The sequence below is a fragment of the Pleuronectes platessa genome, chromosome 22, assembly GCF_947347685.1.
Source record: "Pleuronectes platessa chromosome 22, fPlePla1.1, whole genome shotgun sequence".
Taxonomy (NCBI): domain Eukaryota; kingdom Metazoa; phylum Chordata; class Actinopteri; order Pleuronectiformes; family Pleuronectidae; genus Pleuronectes; species Pleuronectes platessa.
The window spans coordinates 12742417-12765072 of NC_070647.1; the positions used below are offsets into that span (position 1 = coordinate 12742417).

The following is a 22656-nucleotide window of genomic DNA, read 5'->3' on the forward strand; positions in this document are numbered from 1 at the left end:
ACACACACACACATTCTCCTGCCACATGCACGACTGCACACACATATAGAAAAGAAGACAGGGAGGTGGGGGCACAAACACACACACCGGAAAGACAAGCCTCAAGTGTACATGCTTGGATAAACACACACACTCTGACGCGTGCTGAGTGCAGGAATCACAAACATAGCGACACACAGAAGGGCTAGCGCGTGACGCCAGCAACCTAACGCCGTTGTCTCTCTCTCACTCACACACACACACACACACACACTCTCTCTGTCTCTCTGTCTCTCTCTCTCTCTCTCTCCCTCTGTCTTTTTCATACACACACTCACGCCTCTCAGACGCACACGGCAGCGCACAAGCCAGGGAGCAGGACCGCGCTGGACGTATCATTCAGGCAGGGAATAGATCGGGAGAAAGGATTAAATATCTCCATCCTTCTCCCTCTAAGGACTTTATCCTCTCTTCCCTACTCTTCTGTCTTTAAGCCTCTCTTCACCTCGTTTTTCTCCTCCACAATCCCTCATTTTTCCGCAATTCATTGGTGGGTTGAAAGGAAGCTGGGGGATTGTCTCTATACAGAGACCAGGATTATTCTTACAAATTTCATTTCACCAGGATCGTGAATGTATGGATATCTTTACCTGAAGGGGACAGTTTTTCTTCAATGTTTCGTCCTGTGAGAGATTTTGTAATTTTGGTATATTTTTTTGGGGGGGTGACTGAAGGCAGAAAGCTATAAAGGCTGGTGCTGTCTGAGATATTTGGTCAAAAGGTAAGTCTGTTTGTGATGTTAGTTTGCCTCACATGCACACACACACACACGCGCGAGACACTTCCTCATAACTGCTTCTCACCTTATTTACGACTGGAATTAAAGATGTACTATATCACCCAAATCAGACAGCAGTCACAGAAAGAACTCCCTTTTATTCTACTAAAACAGATGTGCATTTTTAATGGGGCCAAAGGCGCACGCCTCCAGGATTTGACTGGCTTAAAATGTCAGACCTTAACCTGTTTCCTGGATAAACACAACACACACTGTCACGGGAATTTTTGGTGTGGTTTTGGGGCAAGGCTCGCAGAAGTGGGCAGCAGGAGAAAGTGAGAGGAAGGCAGTTTATTCACACACAAATAGGAGTGTATGTTTCATATGAAAATCAGACAGACACGTGTATCATATGATTTAAGTAGAAGGAAAAAAACAGACCGTCATTATAATTGGTGTGACAAAGGAAAATAAAACCTGCTATGCAACCGAGATATTTATGGCTTTAACATTAGAAAATTCAAACATTCCTTTTGTAGCATAAACAGAAAATGTTCTGGTCTAAATGTCTGAAATATAAAACCCTTGTCTGCTTGTATCAAACCACTTGGTGCTTATCAATGGTAATTTTAATTAGCTCGATACATTGCAAGATACCTGGTATAGTTTTTTGCCACAGCTATAAAATACACAAAGCATGCCCAAAAAGTTTCTGTAACTTCTAGGTTAAGGTTTGTTCTTTCTTAGCTCATGCTGGTTGAATGAACATTTAAAAACACATAAATGTTACGTGGAATAATATAAAATCATATGAGGGCTTGTAGTCAATATATCAAGGACCTCAAAGCTACAGTGGTTGAAATCTGATGTCATTTTAATCAATTAGAAACCCTCAATAGGTTTTAACTACATGGTGCCCTGTTGATTCTCTTTCTGATGCTGTTTTTAAACGGTTGTAACACTTAACACTTAACTCTAACCCTGTTTTAAAATGTGCTTAATAAAAGTATTTAACTGCACCGTTATTATGCAATGATATACTGGGCACTCCACCTTGATGTCCTAAAGGTTCCGGTGGCTCACAATCGGGTAAAATTGAAAAATAATAGTTTTATTATCCTTCATGTAACGTAGGTGGATTCTAACATGGTCCCAGATAATCAAACACTAACTAGTGCTGTGGTTAGTGCAGCAGTATGGCGTGTCTATTAACAACATGGTTAACACCTCTCATCAGACTGACAAATGCTGTGAAACTGCTCATATATTAATTTCCAACAGACGCACGTAAACAGACTCTATGGTGCTACTGATGCACTTAAAAGACAACGTTGAAATGACTCATATGACCCTTCTACTCCCAATAACTATATCTAAGTTTGGAGTAAAATTTATATTTGACTGTAGCCCTGATCTTAGGTTGGTCTATTTAATGGTCCTTGAATACTTAATATGCACATTTAGGTCACCAACCTTATCAAAAGTACTGCAATACCAATGATGCTAAAAATACACCATGCTAAATACAAAGTATAAAATACAACTTAGTTAAATACGAATTAGCCGTCAAGTTGCCAAATCATTTCCCATCACTCTAACATGATAAACGTTCACATTAACCATAATATTTCTCAGGCATTTTCTTTCATACCTGATTCATAGCATATCTGACATGTGACCTGTGAACTGTAAATGTTTGTGTGTAAACAGTTAGTGTGTTTTTGGACACAAGCACACTCAAATGTGTGTGTTTATGTAACGTATGTGTCTGCATACATGCATGCACATGTAACTATATATCTGAGCATATTTTTGGACCACGTGCCTGTCAACACATATGTGCCTCTATTTGTCAAGCAGTTAGCATGTGCCTAGGTGTGTGTGTGTGTGTGTGTGTGTGTGTGTGTGTGTGTGTGTGTGTGTGTGTGTGTGTGTGTGTGTGTGTGTGTGTGTGTGTGTGTGTGTGTGTGTGTGTGTGTGTGTGTGTAGGCGTGTGTTGCCCCAATCTCCCTCCTCTCCTGTGTAAAAAGCTATTAAAAATTGATCTAAGGAGCTTGGCCGCCCCTCTCTTTCTTTGTTAGCGACAGTACACAGACACACACACATTCACACAAACATGTGCATCTTCAATGGCAGGTATGAACAAATTCTTCAAATAAATGTTTTATTGCAAATTGATGGTTTGGTTTGTTAGACAATTTGACATTGATAGACCTCTTAAATAAGGCTTAATCCACCCAACCACTAATGTGTGTGGGTGTGTGCATGATTGTTTGTGAAGCTGTGGGTAAATGGCTGGGCTGCGTGTTTACAACTGTGATGTGACTCATTCACACACCTAATGCCTAAAGTCCCTGAAGAAGAGAAGACAGACAGAGACAAAGACACACATAAGGATAATTATCCTATGGTGCACAAGAAAGAGGAAACACACTAAAAAACTGGTCTAAGTAGGCAAATTGGGCAAAGACAGGCACACATATAATTTCACACATACACTCAGGCTGAGTACAGCAGGTTTTAAGCTTCTAGGTAATGTTGTTCCAGTTTTCCTGTAATTGATGATCGTTGATTAACATCTTTTATTTTTGATTTAGTACCAACACAACAGTAAATGGCAGTGCTGTACATTATCCAGCTGTTGTGCATCCATCATGCACCTGAAGTAACAGTGTTTATGTTTGCACTACAGATGCCTTTTCACAAAACACACATTCGACTGTAAACATGGCTTGTGAGCCATTCGATCAATGTTCACTCTTACCTTGTCCTGTTGACTTTGATGCAGAGCGGGGATAATGCTCATAGATCGACACTGGACATGACTTTGATAGATCACAAAATATACATTTCTCCCTCATGAAGGAAAGAGGGAAGATTCGTGCGGTTGCAGATTCACTATTAATAACTACATCAGAGGGACTTATGGTACAAAACTCCAACAATCCAAGCTCACCACTCACTGCTGGCAGTCTCTGCTTTGCTATCTCAGCCCCCTGGAGTGTGGTAAAATTTTTTGGGGGGAAATGCACATCTGAGCTCTGCACCAAGCCTCTGTAACACCCTATTGAGTATTAATCCAGCTTAAGTGCAGACAGGAAACAATTAGTGGAATAAACAGGAAGATAAAAATAGGATGGAAAGATGAGAGGATTGAAAGGGGGAACAGAAGGGTCCATAAGAGGGGAGGAGGTGTTACATGATTGCCCGTCACATGCAGGGGACACTTGGACACCCAAGTATTTACACGTGTGTGCACAAATGTGTGTATGTGTCGGCCTCTGCTCCCCCCTGTGTCCAGGTCAAACTGGTAAAAAAAGCTTTCTGAGAATAGCTTGACAAGAAGGCTCGCCACCACAGCACCCATTTAACGTAATGGGGACTGATGGCTGAACAGTAATATGTGGCTGCAGAGGTGACCTTCTGCTACACCTGCAATACATCATTTAAAAGGACAGTCGCAGCATGACTGCACACATGATGGCATTTTGCAACATTTCACCATGTGTACTGATATTTCTCCTGTACTGTGCACTTTAGATTCTCTTGTGGTCCTTTTTCATCCACTTTCTTTCAATTTCCAGATATTACAGTCCAATGGGTTTACCAGTTGGCCAAGAAATATCAGCAAATAGGAGCCTTTCACTGACAAATCGTGCTTATGTTCGCCCAAATATGAAAACTTTTATTTTACAGAATAATAATGTATTTTTAATTCAATATATTCACTCTATCATTTTTACTAATTTAGTCATTTATAACAAAGTTTATGGTTAAGCTGTAAAATATCACAAAGGTTTGATAACAACATCTTAGAAATTGTTTTTTAGTAAATATATTGGCCGATCAGTATTTCTAATTTCTTACGGGCTAAAATCTGTATCCACATCTGCCGCGAAAAATCCAAATCAGTCAGGCTCTAGATAATATAGAAAACAATTAGAAGCCAGTAATACACATATCACATGTGACTGTGAGGCCAACAAGCAATAACCACTTGGCTTTGAACCCGATATGAGCTCCGTTCACCATTGCAGAACCACTGAGTGATGTTACTTTCTGCTCATTAAGCAACACCCTGCTTTCCAGCCAAACTGTTTTCCTCCTGACAATAAATAAACATTTTAAAAACCATGACTCATTTGACAAACTGCCAACATGCAAACTGAGGCCACATTTATAATCCCAATGACCAAGGAGCAATTCAAAACTGATTTCCCACAGGTAGAAATGGCCAGAAATTGAAATATTATAAGGAACAATAGCATTCATTTGGATGCGTGAAGAATGCTTTGTGAAGCATTATATTTGTCTACGAATGAGGAACAGTATGGAAATGCTAAAAAATCTAAAGTCTCTGTTGATATCACTTCTGCTTTTGTTTATACCAACAGTAAAGTACCATTTACTTAAAAAAGGAACAGCTCCATTGGTCAACTATATTTCCGTCTAGAAATAAGCTAACAACACCCAGTAAAAGGGAAAAGGAAAACATGTACAGCTTGAAATTTAGGCAAGAAAAATAATCAAAATTCCTTGAGTTCCGTCATTCTCAGCTGCCTGTCTGAATCTTTCAAAATTAAGCTTGTGTGCTCATTTGAAAAGAACAACTCATATTTCCCAGAAGACCCTGGCTAATGTGACTTTAATCACATGCAGAAAATCCATCTGCCGAATATCCTCGCTACATGCCTCTGCTCCGTTGTCAGGAGAGGGAGAGAGGGGATAAGAGAGATGGGAAGGAGAGCGAAAGACCTGTTGAATTTTGAAAGATAAAGGTCAGAAAGAAAAAGAAAAATGACAGCGGAATAAGTGTAGGAGAGAAGAGAGAGGTAGAAACTGATCTTTAAAGAGAGAATATAAAGAAATAGAAGAGAGAGCTCAGAGATTAGACAAGTGTTTCATATTTGCCTCAGTGTCTGGCAGGTACTAATAGCAATAATGAAAACACAAATAGCACCACTGGGGTTCGCGCACAGCATCTATAATAATACAATACACTAGGAAGGTCGTGGAGGAGAATTTTAATGTCCAACCCGTGTTCCTAATGCACTTATTTTAACCTCCCCTCCCCTTCAGACAATTCCTGCCTTGCCTATATTTTTCCGTCTATCCTTTAATTACTGTCACTGCACCAGCATTCACATGTGAACATTCACCTCTATTTAACTTTATGGTCAAATGAGCTGTGCAGGAAAAAGTCTGCCCTTTCTCAATAAACATTGAACAGCAACCTTATCGGATTAGTTCAATATACTCATTGGGTTTTCACAACACTTTGGTTAGATGCAATCCAGCTTTAGAAAAAAAAAAACTTGGCCCAGGGGTTGTGCCAATGATTAATCCTGTGATATTAAGGTTCCATTACGTTTATTTTTCCTGTGGTTATTTCAAATTCAAAACGTGATTTTACTGTATTGTCATTCGATGAAAATGTTTCCCTATTTGCAATGTTGAAAAAATTTCCTGCAACCGCACCAAAATTGAATGGGTTCTTTCGAGGTCCAGGCTCCATAATTGTTGATTTTCAATGTGTGGCAACAGTCAGATACCATCATCTCTAAAAACATCAGAATTTTAGGAACTTGATGTTCTCTAGAGGCAACATCCTTGTAATTGTTTACTCAGCACGCATCGGATTCAGCTCGGGTTAGCTGTTGCTATGTTACCTTCAGTTATTCAGCCAAGAGTTTTAAGGGTGTGAGCTGAACTCTGCTAACCCATGCCACTTTCTGCTTTGCTCAAGGGTATTCTGGCAGCATCATAAGTGCGAAATCACACAGCCATTTATGTTCCTTTTCAATCTGCAGTATATTCTGCTTATTCTCACGCTTTATATCTCTCAGTATTTTGAGAATTCTACCTTTATACTCCTTACATTATGTTTTCCTCGATCACTCTCTCTCCCCTGATCCTCTGGCTTTCGGTGTCATTTTCTCTCTCTCTCTCTCTCTCTCTCTCTCTCTCTCTCTCTCTCTCTCTCTCTCTCTCTCTCTCTCTCTCTCTCTCTCTCTCTCTCTCTCTTTCTCTCTCTCTTTCTCTCTATCAGACTTTGTGCCAGACAGTGGCGGTAGGGGGTCTGTCTGTGGGAAAGGCAAACTGATTGTGTAAACTGCCACCGACTTACACATCAATTATTAATGCTTATGAAATCCCGGGGGGGCCTTTTGTCATATTTGGGAACACGCACATACGCACACAAACATTCACATTGTATGCACATAAGCTATGTTAGACACGAACACACACATCGTACATGTGTATGCGTATGTATGCATCTACGTATCTTTGTCTATATCTGTCTGTCTCACTTGTGTCATCCCTCTCTCCTCAGGTGTTTTGGTGTACCTTTTCCCAGTCGCTGCCTTAGTGGAGGCCGCAGGCATGGTGGCTTGATGCCCCCATAGCCCCGCTCCTCCAACAGAGCAAGGCTACAAAGCTCTGTCTCATGCCCCCCCACAGCCACCCCCCTGGCGGGGGCACTGGCCTGCCCCCGTCCAGTGATGCCTTCCACTTGGCAAGACCTGGTGAGTCAACAAAAGCCTAAAAAGCAGATCAAGAGAAGAGAGAACCTGACAAGAGGAGAAGAAACAATAGTCATCCGTTTCTTATCATCTCGGCTCTATTTTATTCTCATCTATTGTACTCCTAACTACGCATGAAAGGAGGAACACAGTCTGTTTTGACAGCTGCTAATGTCAGCATGCCCAGCATGCTTGAACACACGCACACACACACACACACACACACACACACACACACACACACACACACACACACACACACACACACACACACCACACAGCCCCCCTCACCTCTCCACACACACAAAGGATGAGGGCATTGAGAATGCTGAGGCCACGCGCCAGGTCCTCCAGTGAAATGCCAAATTACTGTATACATTAATACAGCCAGCGGTCTGTAGAAACCAAACAGAGTAGGTTATTTGTCTCCATTTTCCTGCAAATCCATTTTTACCTTTCTCATTCCCTATACAATTCTCCTTCTTTACTTCTGTCCCAATTTTCCTTTCGTCTTCTCCTTTCCTGCTTTATTTGTCTCTCTTCTCCCACATCAAGTTGGTCCAGATGCTGCCTCTGCTAATAAGTGAACAAGAGAGCTCCCTCTCTGCATTATTTCTCTCCTCTGTTTTACATCTAATATAACTCAAACATACACTGCATTCTCAGCAGAAAAGAAAAGAAACAAGGGACCATAAAATTGGGATCTTTGTCCTCCTGTTTAAGAGGTATTGTTCCAGAAGCGTATGGCAAAAACACCCCCACAAACTGCTGTGTAGCACGAGGACTCTAAATAACAGGGCAACACTATGTGTCAGAACCTCCACACACCCACATCCCTAAGTCGATAGATATACCTCCCTGTGAGCCACTCAGCCTCCCCCTGTCTCTATCCCACCACCTCATACCTCTGCCTTTTTTCTCTTCACCTGTCCTCAACCTACGTCCTTCCTTCCATCTCTGCATTCAACATTCAGTCCGATTTAATTTCAGTATTTGCCTCTTACTAGATTTCATTTCATTCAAGTTTGATCACTAATAATATCATAACAACAATATTGCTTGAAGTCTTGAAGGAATAGGACCTGAATTAATCTAAATGTTACACAATATTTACTCTCTCTGTCTCTCTTCAATTCAGTAAACTTTATTGACACAACTTCTGCATCATCATCATTGCAAAAATGTTTACTCAAATTCTCATATGCTTTATCACTGTCTCTTGAAAAGCTTGGAGGCTCACTAATCTCTGCTATTCCCCCACACGCACTGTCACACACACACACACACACACACACACACACACACACACACACACACACACACACACACACACACACACACACACACACACACACACCACACACACACACACACATTCACACAAATAGATCGAGTAGCTGGAGTGTTTATTTAATATGAGTAGAGAAGGGTATAAGCATCCCTTTAATTCTGATTTAATGACTATGTCAGACGACTACAGTACTTAGAATCAAATAATCAAGGGTGCTTTACCTTCCAAAATTGAGGAAGGTCATTTAGAAATTAAAGAGACCGCCGCTAATTCGGTGCAAACGTCTGAAATGTCACAAAACTCAAAGGCGTGCTCTCTGTGTGACAGGAAACAGATTGAAAAGAAAAATGAAGTGTTAGTATCCTTCAGTGTCAGACACTGCTGGGTCATTTTTCCAACTAATGGCTGTGAAACTATGATGGAGTTTTGTCACCTACAAGGGACAGAGAGCGATAAGATTTTTCTCAAAGGTTGTGGAAGAAAGAATGTGTTATTGGTGTTTTTGAGTGTCAAAGCCAATTTGAAACCACTTTGGCTGACAGCAAATGTTCTTGTGCCAAATTATAAATAAACGTGTGTATCTCATCACAGTTCATTGCATAATTTATTTCACAAAAATGCCAAGATAAGTGGTTCTGAAATTGGTTGGTTTTCAATGTCTGTTTTTATTCATCCGAGTAAAACCAAATACTTCCAGTGATATAATAAAGATACAGATTTATTATTATATTCTCATTTATTAGGAGTTTAGAAGATAAAACATTTAGCTAAACTGTAGATTGCACGGTTATAAAGACTCCTCTGTCTGGTGTGCATCCTTTCTGTTTAAAATTTACAAATAAATGTTGGTAATCCTTTAACATGTTTGTGGCTTTCTGTCTTTCTGACAAATGCATTTTGCTTCTGGTAGGTAAATTATATTAGAGAAGCTCCCTGACGATTAATAGTTTATACTGAAGGATAAACACCATCAAGAAGAATTTTCTCAGCCATGACAACCTCCGTTTTTCTCGTTACAAAGCATGAATTATTTAATAACCATCAAGGTATAACCCATTACAAACCCTAGGAAGTTTTAGAAAGTGGTACCAAAATACCAGAAAGCTAAAAACAAGCGGTCTAAACCGGCTTAAAAGTGAGAGAGAATCTCAAAGAAAAAAAACTGTAAAAGGTTAAACTGAGAGCAAACTAATGACAGAAAGAGTGAGACAGAGGAAGCAAGTGAAAATATGGAAACAGTGGGGAGTGAAGAGGAGGGGGAGGAGAGAGGTGAGATCAAAGCGGTGCAGTGAACGGGAGAAACACTGAGGAGAAGAAAGGATGGAGGAGGAGAGGCGAGAGAGGAGAACAGTGAGGTCTATGAGCGACACAGGGACCATATGGTGCCTCTAGGCCTTCACGATCCCAGCAGACTGTCTCATCTGACACAACACACACACACACATTTGCACAACAGAAAGTGTGCATTCATTCCTATTCACACACACATACACAAACACACACACACACACACACACACACACACACACACACACACACACACACAAGGATCATACTGTGTGTGAGAGTGTGTTCATGTTACATTCCAAAACAAAGCCGGCAGATTAACTGACCACATAGCCTCTAATCAAAAGAGTGACAGGGAAAGTGACAGAGAGTGGGGGTGAGAGCAGTGAGAATTTGGCTTTGACTGGAGACCAAATGGATCAACTGAGGTTAAAGCGCTTGATTTGGAATGGAGCCACAGTACAGTGACTAAGGTTGTAGCATTATGCCTCAGAGCACAGCTGTAATACAGCGCAGTGACTAAGGAAGCAGCATAAGGTTTAGAACGGAGCCACCGTGGGGCGAAACCCACTGCGGTGAAAACTAACATCTCTGTCGGCCTGCAGCTGCCAGGTTGTTAAATGTGTGTTTTTAAGACATTAGTCAGCTGTGGGTGTGTTGTAACAAACCAAATTCACTGCTGCGTGGCTAGTACCTGGTGGCACTTTATAAACACTGGCGGGATGTGGGGTTTGGCATGGAGCCACAGCAGTGTGACACAGTGTGTTGTCTACGTGTAGCATTAGGTTTGGAGTGCAGCCTGATCCGTTCACATAGTGTTACATGAGACTGGGAGTTAAGCAGAACTGGAGTGACAGCTTGTTGGCAAACAATCGACAGCATCTGGCTGTATGTGATAACGTAACCGCTAAACGAAGGGTTCAAAAGTATGTAAAGGAATTGGATTGATTTATTCTAAAAATGTTCATGGCATTGACATTGAGATGGATTTTCTACTGGTCTATAGAAGTGATATAGGAACACAGAAATAATATCTTCTATCTTCTGTCAGGGCAGAGTGGCTCTGACCCTTTAACCTCTTTAGTGGATGAAGTAAAGTGTTGTGTTGATTTTACGTCAGCTTGTTTATGAGTGGTAACGAGCATTGTGTGGGAAAGTCTACTGCGGAGGTGACCTTGTACTATAGTGCAAGGTTTACACGATGTGTGCAGAAAAATACATGACTGCAAGCAGAGTACACCTGGTTCCTTTTCTCTACTCATGTAGCCACAGTTTTTTGAGCAGGTACAACAGGAATGTGAAACTTCTATGGCACACTTTAAAAGGACATTGGCAAGGTTAAATCTGAGCAATACTCTGCACCACAAACAGCACCACTGCAGCCCAGCACTTGCTGCATGATACTGACAGAGAATTCCACCATTAATAGCTATTTCAGTATGGGTCTGATATGACGCTGATAAGCTATGATGATCATAGCAAAGCCAATTCCTGTAATAAATAGAGACTTACTCACCAGGTTGTGACAGAAAACGGCTGATAATCGCTCTGTATAACATGGTTATTTGAGATCTGTTCGATTTGCCTTAGTGAACTCTTTACAAGCCTCTGAAAAGGACATTTAATTAGCAGGATAAGATATCTCAAGAACTGTGCAAAAAAGTCTCATTTTATGCTTTCTGAAAGCTTACAGATATGGACAAACTGAATTAAAGGAACAGAACCACAACAAATCGTGAGGGGCAAATCGTGGGGGCCAATAGTTCAAGCGAGACGACCACAAGTAACGAGAAAGAAAATTCAACTATGGTGGAACTTTTGCAGAGAGACTAGTTGGTTAGAAGCTACAGGAATATCTATACTTCACCCGGGCTCAGAGACAAACAGCTGGACTTGTTCAGCCTAAAGCAGGTTTAAAGACTAACTTATTTTATATAAACAGAAAGAACAATTTGATAACATTTGCCATTTATATGATTAATAACTTGGCAAAATGAAGTAAATTAAACTTTTAAGTTAAATTAACAAGTAGATGTAAACATAACCTTGAAACCTTTTCAAAGCAACTTACTTCATAGATTTTTTTAAAGTATGATTAACTAGTCAATCTCCCTACAAATCAGTTAACAGCTAAATAAAAAGGCCCATAAAACATCTTTGTGCATGTATGCGTGCATGCTTCTTGGATCAATACCATTTGCCTCTTCATCCCTTCTGAGAAATGAGTGGGCATACATTACGACCCGTCAAAGATCCAACACAGAATTTATTATAGTCACACTGATGCAAATGTGACATCAACACAGAGCCTCCTTTATTTTATCCTCAAATTCTGAATGTATACTCAGCCTTTTGAGGGGTCAGTACAAAATGATGCCACATCCATCAAAGTGATGGTGCTGCAGTGAAATCTGTACCTGTTGTTTGCCGAGACTGCAGCTTCAAGTTAGGCTTTACTGATAATTTTTTTTTTTACTTAACTTATTTCCCCTTTATCTCTCCCTCTCTTTGTCATACCTGCCACTCCTGCTAATTAATAGCCACTATCACAAAAATGATGTCACTGCATGTCACACACTCCCATGGGCTATGCTGTTGTGTGAGCGAGCATGTGTGTCACTACATATTGGTACAGATAGCACGAATTAGAGAGGCAGATCAGCCTACACGTTACCCACTCGCCCCTCCAAGTCAAAATAATGATTCAATCTCACCGATGCAGAATTAATGAGAAATGGACAGGGGGGAGGCAGAGATGGAAAAAGCGGAGAAGCTGGTAGAAAAATGAGCGAATGTTAACACAGAGGGAGGAAAGAGAGGGAAAGACGATGGCAGAAATAGGGAGCGATAATTGGAGGTGATCCCACAGGGAGAGGAGGAAGACATAATGTACAAAAATCAAGTTTGGAGACAGTCTACTCCTCTACTTCTCTTCTTCGTCTTTGCTCTCCTCATCACGCTGTCAGCAGGAGTGCAGCCTAAACCTCCACACCGTGTCTCTGCTTATCCTCAACTGCTGTATGTGTATGTGTGTGTTTGTGCGTGTGTCTGTGTGTGTGCGCGACCATGACGTCCTGTGTGCGAGTTAGCGATTATACACGGTTGTGCAGTGAGGTTGTGCGAGTGACAGAAAGAGATAATGTAGTTGAGGGATTGAAATTTGATGTGAACCAAAAAAATAAAACTTATTTCCCTATTCCTCCTCTTTGCTACGGTGACACAGTATTACATTGTCAATGTTGAAATAGTGTGGCGGTACTGCGGGGACCTTGGTATTATGTGTGTGTTGTGCTTTTATACTGAGATAGTGAAGCCATGCAGTGAGTCATCAATGGAGGCAGGATACAATACAGTGGATATAGAGATTCCAAGACACATGCACGCATGCGCAAACACACACACACACACACACACACACACATTGGCTATTTTCCATCTGCTGCCTATATTAGGTCTCAGGTTTCAGCAGAGATCAGATGTGTAACAGCTTCAGACACGTCACACAGAAACTGTTGCTGCTTTAAATACTTCCTTAAACACCGTTGTCGTTATCATGGCTACAATTGAAATAAACTAGAGCTCAAATGTCACTGCAAATACTTGACCATGTATACAATATAATACATTATCAGCCTTTTGATTGTCCCACCTACTCTGCTATCAAACCATTGGAAGACTGAACAGTGTTTTTATTATAATTTTTTATTGACAACATTTTGGATTATTTGACAATTTAATTAAACTAGAAATATGGATCTAAGATTAAGATATTTGGACATTCACAAAACTGAAATAAAAAGAGAAATTCAAATACTGTCCCATTTAAAAAGCTATAAAAAGTCTTGTATAAATTAATTAACAAATGAATGTTTCAACACAAGTGTTGAGTTTATGCTGTTTTTGTTGTTATCTAGATTATGGTATATTGTATGTTGTATCAAACGTCATTCCTAGACTCAGTGTTGCAGCGGCAGGATAGATTTGTGTCAGACTCTTGCAGAGCATCCAGTAAAACATTTAAGAGTCAGAGAAATACAAGTGAGTGAGTCTGTTGGCTGGAGGACAGCTGGTCATTCTAGTAACAGGATAGCACCAAGTCTGCTGCTTGCAAGGAAAACAGCTTGGCCCCTGGTAACATGCAACTGCGCTCAGTAACAGAAGTGTCAGTGGTGATGACATCATAGCCGGGTCAAGTGTCACCAGCTTGGGGCCCCTGGATATAAACTTACATACAGCTGAGGCCCCCGGAGCTGTCTAAAAGAGTTCCCTAGGAGACAATGTCAAACATCACATGTCATCTTATCCCATAAATCAATCTATCTATGCATCTATAGCGAGTCATGATGCAACGGGAACATATTTTTGCATTTTAATAGCGTGTCTTCTTAGTTTGTAGTTTGTCCCTAAAAGCATTGCCAGCCTACATTTGCCCTAAATGGAAGCACTTTTGACATCATGTGTTTTTAGGATTCTTATAAAAGATTCAGTCTGAAGTCTGTTTGGATGAATTAAACTGCACAGAACCACTCAAACGTATTTGGACAGAACCGCCCTATCTTGCTGCGACTGTGGCTGCATGTTTCCCTCTGGTTTGGCTGCGTGTAGCGCCACAGCGAAGAGAGGATCCGGAGCAGCTAAAATAAGCATTAAAACAACAACCACCTCTTCCATGAGAGCAGCTAAAACCACTCATAAATGTTGGAAGATAGGCTTCAGCACTGAGAGAGGCAGGGGGAGTTAAAGTGTACAGTAGTGAAGGGAGAAGAGAGAAGGGATGAGGAGGGGGGGAAAGGAAGAGTGAGGGGAGAAGAAGAATAACTTTACAAAGATCAATGGTGCAGGACACCAACCACAATTTTAAAGATGACATGATATGAGTAGGACGCAGCAAAATAAACACAATTTCTCGCTCTCTGGCACTCTCTCTTGGCTGTATAACATCGCTAACAGCTAAATATCTGCCCTCCAAAGCACTTACACTACAAAGTAAGTGAGCACCCTACTCTTCAGGTCACTGTAAAATCTCTCTTTCATCCATTTACGAAGGGGAGTTAATTTTTCCCAGAGATTAGGATTATACCACGGAATCCAGCAGAAAGGATAATGAATACAGGAATAGGAGAGAGTCCAGCACGCAGATCTTTCTCACGAAGCCCCCGTCTTTATTCTCTGAGTTTCTGGTATGGAATGTGTTGGCTGTGCAGTGTTCTGGTTGAGAGAGGTCATCTGCTGCCTGGCAGGTAAAAAAAACTGTCTGGGAAAAGATGCTATTCTTAGACTGTTGTCAGTGTGTGTATTCGCAGAATGATACAATGGCATTTCCAGATTTTTTTTAGACATGGAAACTCAGGTTTCAAGTTTCAAGGATGAATGCGCTAAATATGATTAGTTCCTTCTCTAAATATGGAATAATTTCCCAAACTATATATTTTGGCATATTTTCAGGAGCTGAGTTGCATGAAAAATAAACCTTTAAATTACAATGATACAATTTTTAATCCAAAATCTTTCTTGAAAGAAAATTGCTGCTCCTGTAATCCAGAAATGACACAGAATTTTATTCCAGCATTTTCATGGAAGAAATGTTGACGGGTAACAACACAAAGGGTGTAAATTAATGATGGCTGAATTTTTCATTTAGCTGCTTTAATGCCAGGGTCCTAATAATGCTGGCTCTGAATATTTGCATAAAAAATGACTTAAAAAAATAAATAAAGACAGGCCTGGAGTTAAATCTATTGCATATCTATTTTAATGATTGCAGTAAAAATTACAAAAGCGATATTGGTCCAAAAAGTTTCAAGACAAACATCTCAAATCATACTGCCCTGCTTTACAGTCTGACTGCACAACATTTAGCACAAATTAAGCTAAAGGTGTTCCGTGTTACTCAAGTAAAATGTTCATTAAGCAATCACTCATTTCTTCTGATATCACATCCATCCATCTCACGTTTATCACAATTTATAATTAATTGTTTTTAACACATTGCACTTCGGACTTGCCAGTAAAGGGCTATTTCACAGCGTTTCATCACATCCAGAGCCAGACAGCCAGGATGTGTGGTGAAAGGAAATTAAGTCTTGATTATGAGAGGAGAGGAAAGAGAGAGAAAATGATTAGTGGTGAGAAGCAGATGGACCACCACATGACACAGTGTGGCAAAAGACAATGGCACTCTGAGAAATAGATGCTAACAATATGCAGATGATGCAAGTGATGAAATCTGCTGGTGAAGCAAGAGAGGCTCGTCAGAAAGTGAAAAGTGCTGCGTCTGTGTCTGCAGTTAAGACAGTGTCGTTTTCTTAATATCACACTTTGTTGGTGCTGCTTAACCCACCCACCCACACACAAACACAAACACACGCACACACACACACACACAAACACACACATAAGCCATTTGATGGAAACAAAGTCAGCCACTGTAACGAGACACAGAGGGAATACACAGCAGTGCCACAAAGGCTGGAAAAAGAATGAAAGAGGCAGAAACCAGAGAAAATAACGAATCGAGAATGAGTTGAAATATTGGAATGGCTGTAGTCTGCAAGATAATAAAACAGAGGGGATTTCCCTCATGAGTGTCACTAAAGAGACTTCTGTGAGCTGAAAAAACACACACACACAGACACTAACACACAAACACAAAGACAAAGACAAGGACAAATACAAAGACAAAGACAAAGACAAAGACAAAGACAAAAACAAAGACAAAGACACACACAGGCTGACATTTGCAGAATAGCTGGATTTTAAAAACTCAATCAGACAAACGGTGACGACTCTGACCCTCAGTGCATGTACGAAGTTTTACCATCCATAAAAACACCCTTTGAAAATGGAAGTTTCCTGTAATTCCAGTATTTAACAGCATATCAGAACCATATGACTGAATTTTTTAGGAAGTAACTGCTTTTACACAGAAAGTTCCTTTACTAGAAAAGTAGTCTATAAAATGCACAGCAATACATAACTGACTAATTGACTATTTTATTTCCAGTCTCTCTGCTGAACTCATCACTGTACAATAACTCACAGGAGGAAGTAAATAAACATGTTTATTTTCCTCTCTTCTTCTCCCCAAACCCGTCACCTCCCTCAGTCTTCCTCTCTGTCCTCAGCCTTCTGGCAGTGCTGCTGCCAACGGCCTCCTCCTGCCCTCCTCCCTGTCTCTGCTCCTCAGATGGTTTGGTGGTGGACTGCGGGGGCCGGGGACTTTCTGCCCTGCCTTCCCTGCACCTCTTGCCACCCAGGAGCCGCTCCTTCCTGCTAGCCAACAACAAGCTCGCCTCGCTGGGAGCCTCTGCCTTCGCTAACCTCTCCTCACTGGAGGTCTGCAGTCCATTGTTTACTGTTGCCAGAGAAATGTTTCTTGGCCTCACAGTTAAACATTGTTGTGGGTTGTTGTGTTGATGTTGTCTGTGGCTTGTGCAATGTTTTCTGCACTGACCTTGCAAAGTGAATTTGAGAGCGAGAGTCTCATAATGACAAAACTAAACTCTGCTCTCAGTCTAGAAAGTAAAGCAAAGTTCACAGTTTTCAAAGAACTTCAGCGAATTGTTGAACATGCAAGTATGTTATATGTAAGTGAAGATATTTAATTTTTTGTGTTTCAGGAGCTGGACCTTTCTAATAACTATCTAGATAATTTACCAGCTGGATTATTCAGAGACATGTCCAACCTTACGAGACTGACTCTGCACAACAACTCATTAACAGGGATGGAGAAGGACCTCTTCCAGGTGAGCACTGTGTATGATGCATCTCACTAACAAGACCAAAGGGCCTTTTTTCAGCTAAGACATAGTATTCAAAATTTGATATTGTAATTAAGGAAAGACCTCATCTCAAAAGGCTGTTACATGCACATTTAACTTGTATAAGTCGATATTCCATCTAATTTCTCACTCACTCCAATAAAATACTTTGTTAATAGTGCAGCATCAACTCCTGGGTGAGGCTCAACAAACTATTTAGGAGTAGCGCCAAACCTGAACAGATATGCTGACATGACTGGGCTCCCGTCCAGCTGATAAATTAATAATGAACCATTTGCTCAACACTTTCATCCACTTTTATCTGAACCAAGGCAGTGTGTAGTATGCAGTGGTGTCAGGACTTTGCTTGGGAACATTTGTTTTAAACAAGATTAAGTCATCAAGTGATCCTGGCTGTGCACTGGGGAAAGATACAAAAATAACCGTTATTTAGGGTATTATACGGAGAATCGACAAATGAAACTACTGATGTTTCTACAGGGTTTGGGGGGCCTTCAAAGACTGGATCTGTCCCTGAACGGACTGTCCTCTGTTCCTCTGGGGCTACTGGATGAGCTGCAGAGTCTCAGGTAGACACATATCGACACAAACATTCACATTTCTTCATTTTAACATTCCCTTACAGAGCCCCAGACCAACACTAGAGTATGATAACAATCCCAGATTGTGAACATCATAATAATCCTACAATGAGAAGGTCAATCAGATTTTTGAGAGTGGGAGGATTGATAATAATAGCAAGAGGGTGATGTGAGGATGTTAAAAAGAAGGATTTCCGGGCTACAGTGGGAGTCTGAGATGGCAACTATTACCCAACAGTGAATTAATTATATTCTACGTATTCCACAGGTGGCTGTCTCTGTCGGGCAACCGGCTCCATGGTTTAGAGAGGGCAGCGTTTGAGCCCCTCGCCAACCTGCAACATCTGGAATTGGGAAACAACCCGTGGGAATGTGACTGCAACCTCCGCGAATTCAAACACTGGATGGAGTGGCTGCTGTATAGAGGTGGGTGCTTGACTTCTCTTACAGCAGCTTTGAATAGGGTGTGTTTGAATAAGTGGAAAGCACAAGAGGGCAAAGAAGTCATGAGTTAGTGGGCGAAAACTGGAGAATCCAAGTTTACCTCAGAGACAGATGAGGTGTGCTTTTCCATGTCTGCATCCACTGTGCTCTTAGCGCCAAAATATAATTGCACTGGGTGTCTGAATGCACATTACCACCCTCATTGTGCATTTGTGTCCAGTGTGTGTTACCCCATGTGTCTCTGCAGGCTGTAAGTACCTCAGATAACCACAGCTGCTCTCCGCTCTCTCTTCATGTGTAAAAATCTACATTCACCTCAGCGCCTCGAGCCTCAGCTGCCCCGCTAATGAAGCATCTCTTCTCTTTTCTGCTCCATTCTCCTGCCTGCTTCATTCTGCTCTCTTCTGCTTTGCTGGGCTCCGCTCTCCAGCTCGGTTCAGAGATGGAGACGGATATGCAGCGGCGGGCCTGATCATTTAATAATCACCAGCGCAGCGGGGAAAACTACAAGGAGGCGTTTCATAGTTGAACATGAGAGCGTGGCAGTGTTTGTTAAAAAGAGTATAGATGATGCACGATGTGTGTTATAGGAAATAACACAAAGCACCTAACAAGAGGGAAAAGCTTAGTGACAGCAGCCTGTGTTGACTTATGTCTGCTTCAAACCACTTCAAGCACACACAGCTATATTTGGGGATATTTGGAGAGAGAGAGCTGTATTTGAAGAAGGGATTTTCTTGTCACACAGGCATAAATGCATCGAGTGGCTAAATACCACTTTCTTAATTTGGTCTTTCTACGATCCTCCGTCTTCGTCGCAATGATTCTGATGCTTAACCTGTCTGAGGGCACGGACCAGTGGTGTCTAGCATGTGGCCGCGAAACAAATACTACGCGTGGAGGCAAATTAAGCATGTGATGATAACAAAGTACATCCTCATCCTCCTGCTACCCTATGGGAATTAGTGACTCAGATGTTTCTCTCTTCCGAACACACACCAGAGCTTTGCTACAGCTAGGCATGTCATCTTATGAATTATAGAAGAGCTTAGTTGAGGCTATCTTCAACTTAGTGTGGAGGGCACAGCAAACTCTCTGTGAGTGTTAAGTGATTCATGACTCATCCTAGATTTGGCGTAACCACCGGCCTCACTGTCTTTTCCTCTCTCTCAGTTAATTGGTAGTACTTTACAGGCACAAGGCATTTCAGAAATGACCTCTCCATGTCCTCTTGTCTCTGTACCTCTAGGGGGGAAGGTGGACGCGGTGGAGTGCACGCTACCTAAGGATCTGCGTGGGCGAGACATCCGCGGTGTTCCAGTGGAAATGTTCAACTACTGCCTCCAACTTGAGGACGAGAACGGAGGAGGTGATAGTTCCCGTTCTGGACAGAAAGGAGGTCCACCCTGCAGCAGGAACGCTCTTAACCCCAGTGGGGCGACACCAATTACTGACAACAGCGTCAACACTGGTGATGACTCCTCTTCGAGCAGAGGAGGGGGAGGCGCAGGTGGGGAGGCCCCATCGGATTGTGTCCGTGCTCGTTACAAGCCTGTGAGCGTGCGCCGCGCTATAGGCACAGTGGTGATTGCCGGCGTGGTTTGCGGCATCGTTTGCATCATGATGGTTGCAGCTGCGGCCTACGGCTGCATCTACGCCTCCCTGATGGCCAAATACCAGAGAGAGCTGAAGAAAAGGCAGCCGCTGATGGGAGACGGCGAGACAGACGGAGAGGACAGGGAGGAGAAACAGATCTCCTCTGTGGCCTAGAGGAGTGATGGGACGGAGGATTGGCGTGTCAGAGGTGAAGGTTGAAAGGGTGATAATTTAAAGGGCTCAAAGAGGAGAGAGATGGAAGAGTTTGCTTCATGCACATAAGACAGTTATGGTATCTCTCCCTCTGACTCTCAAACTGACACCTTTTCCCCACTTTTTGTCTTCCTTTCTTTGTCCTCTTTCTATTTTTAACTCTCAGTCCCTCTCTCGAACAAACTCCCTTGCACACATACCTTATCTGTTCCCTGATTTTCTTGACCATTTGGAGACATTCTCACTGCAGTATTTGCTCCCAATCATCCGTCCAACTCCTACCACCTACTACCACTTGGCCAAGAGAAACAAATTATTGGTAATATAATATAATACATATCATTTAAGCTGTTACAAGACACTTGTGGTCAGTCAGTATTAGTAAAAGGTGGATTGAATTTTCAGGGATTTACAGTATATTCAGTGGTGTTTGGACCAATATTCATAATAATGAGAGGAATGCACGGCTTTTGTTTTGTTTGTATCTTCCTCCTCCTAAACTTTGACAAAGCCAGTAGTTTCTCCCAAAAAAAGAGGACTCCAAGCCAGGACCCTTCACCTTTGTCTGGCCTAATGCTCCTCTTACGTTCCTTTGGACCTCCACATCCCAAAGAAACAGACAACACTGGAAAACGTGGAGGAAACGTTTGTGGATAAACACAAAGAGATGTCATTTAAATAGTCAACACCTCTTGAAATGGGGATAGTAAGATTATATGTTGATAGTGAATTAAACATGGATCCCCCACAATGTCTCTCAAGACTTATGTACGGCAGGAAACAATCTGCATTGATAAATAATTCATAATTTGTGGATGACTAGAAATAGACGATGTCTGGACTACGTCTGCTTCTCTCTGGATCTTCTCTGGACAAACAACACTCCTCCAGTTTGGAGCTGATATGTGCATGAGATTCTACAATGGATGTCATTTATCATTTCGATGGCGAACAATTTTCCTGTATTAGTCTCTTTTATTCAGAAAAAGGCTCTTGCTTATTTGATGCTCGTTAAATGATCACGGACAGATTAAAAGCCTGGTATCATGGCGAAATAGGTGTCGGATACATTTTGGAGTAAGCTTCGTTCAGAGATGTCTTCACAATTGTATTGATGAAGCGGTTTAAAGGACCACAGAATATATTTTAAGGCATATGCTCTATGTTCCGAGATCATTTGCAGACTGATTTCACCCTCAGAGGTTAAAGTTTGCTACTGAGGCACAGAAAATCTCAGAGAACAAGGACTACAACAATCCATCTAAGGACTACAAAATTCAGACTCCTGCACTTTATTTTCCTAATCAGTTACCCTCTGGTCTCCCTCTCCTTCTCCCTCCCTCTTTCTAAGATGGAAGATTTGCCCAGAGGGGTTATAATGAACAAGGGATTAAACAGAAGACGCTGCTATTTTTTACCCCACCTCCTTCTTGTCCCTTTATCTCTCCATCCATATTTCCATCTAGCGCTATTTATGGAAAGTTGTTCACACTTCCTTAAAGATTTCCACCTTCTGTCTTTCTTTTCCCCTCCCGTATGCCATGTTGTCGTCTCTTGTGTTTTCCCCAAAGGATCTGCAATATGCAATGGAAGTTGTGTCACTTTAACTTGAAACTGTACTCACTGCCAAAGAGTCCTTGTGATATCTACATAGCAATCACCTATTTAAATCTGTTCAAATATTCTCAATGCATTTACAACAAAAGCCAGCTGATTTGATTTACATAAGTATGTTTTCTTGGATATCCTATTTGATGCATTTGAAATGTTTATTTAAAATATACAAAAATCTGGCTTTCATTGCATATTGCTTCCCAACAGTAGAACAATTGTTCCCTCTCAACTTTTAATTGGCTGGAAAGTAAACTCATATTACTAGTGTGTTATCTTATACATGGGTATGATACAGATAAATATAAATATACTAGTCTCTACTATGGTGTGTTGGCCCAGCGATCCCCAAAATGTTTTTGATGTGACTGTTCATGGGTTTTCTGTATCTATTCATGATGTTTGTCTTTTGTTGTGTTTGTAATGTTGATATTTCATTTTTTTGGTTTTAAAATCTCTGTAATGTTTGATTATTTGTTGTGTTTTATTTTTGTTCAGTAGTCAGTAAAAGTTTCCGCAGAAGGTATAGAAAGAGTTTGGACTGAGCATACAAATAGCCCCTGTTACTGCC

General features: G+C 41.3%; 2 protein-coding genes across 2 annotated transcripts in view; one reads left to right on the top strand and one right to left on the bottom strand.

Moving 5' to 3' along the window:
- Nucleotides 1-22656, bottom strand: part of cacna2d4a (calcium channel, voltage-dependent, alpha 2/delta subunit 4a) — an 83920-nt gene that overhangs the window by 33777 nt on the left and 27487 nt on the right. The window lies entirely within an intron of this gene.
- Nucleotides 220-22555, top strand: lrtm2a (leucine-rich repeats and transmembrane domains 2a). Its single transcript, XM_053415195.1, has 7 exons — nucleotides 220-760; nucleotides 7092-7284; nucleotides 16965-17194; nucleotides 17479-17604; nucleotides 18121-18209; nucleotides 18490-18647; nucleotides 19915-22555. Exons 2-7 carry the CDS (start codon nucleotides 7206-7208, stop codon nucleotides 20433-20435), a joined length of 1203 nt encoding a protein of 400 aa, XP_053271170.1. The 5' UTR covers nucleotides 220-760; nucleotides 7092-7205; the 3' UTR covers nucleotides 20436-22555.

Coding starts and splice junctions, on each gene's coding strand:
- lrtm2a (XM_053415195.1), top strand. CDS start 7,206: ATGCCCCCCCACAGCCACCCCCCTGGCGGGGGCACTGGCCTGCCCCCG. Junction 7,285..16,964: donor CTTCCACTTGGCAAGACCTG/GTGAGTCAACAA, acceptor CACCTCCCTCAG/TCTTCCTCTCTGTCCTCAGC. Junction 18,648..19,914: donor GGAGTGGCTGCTGTATAGAG/GTGGGTGCTTGA, acceptor CTGTACCTCTAG/GGGGGAAGGTGGACGCGGTG.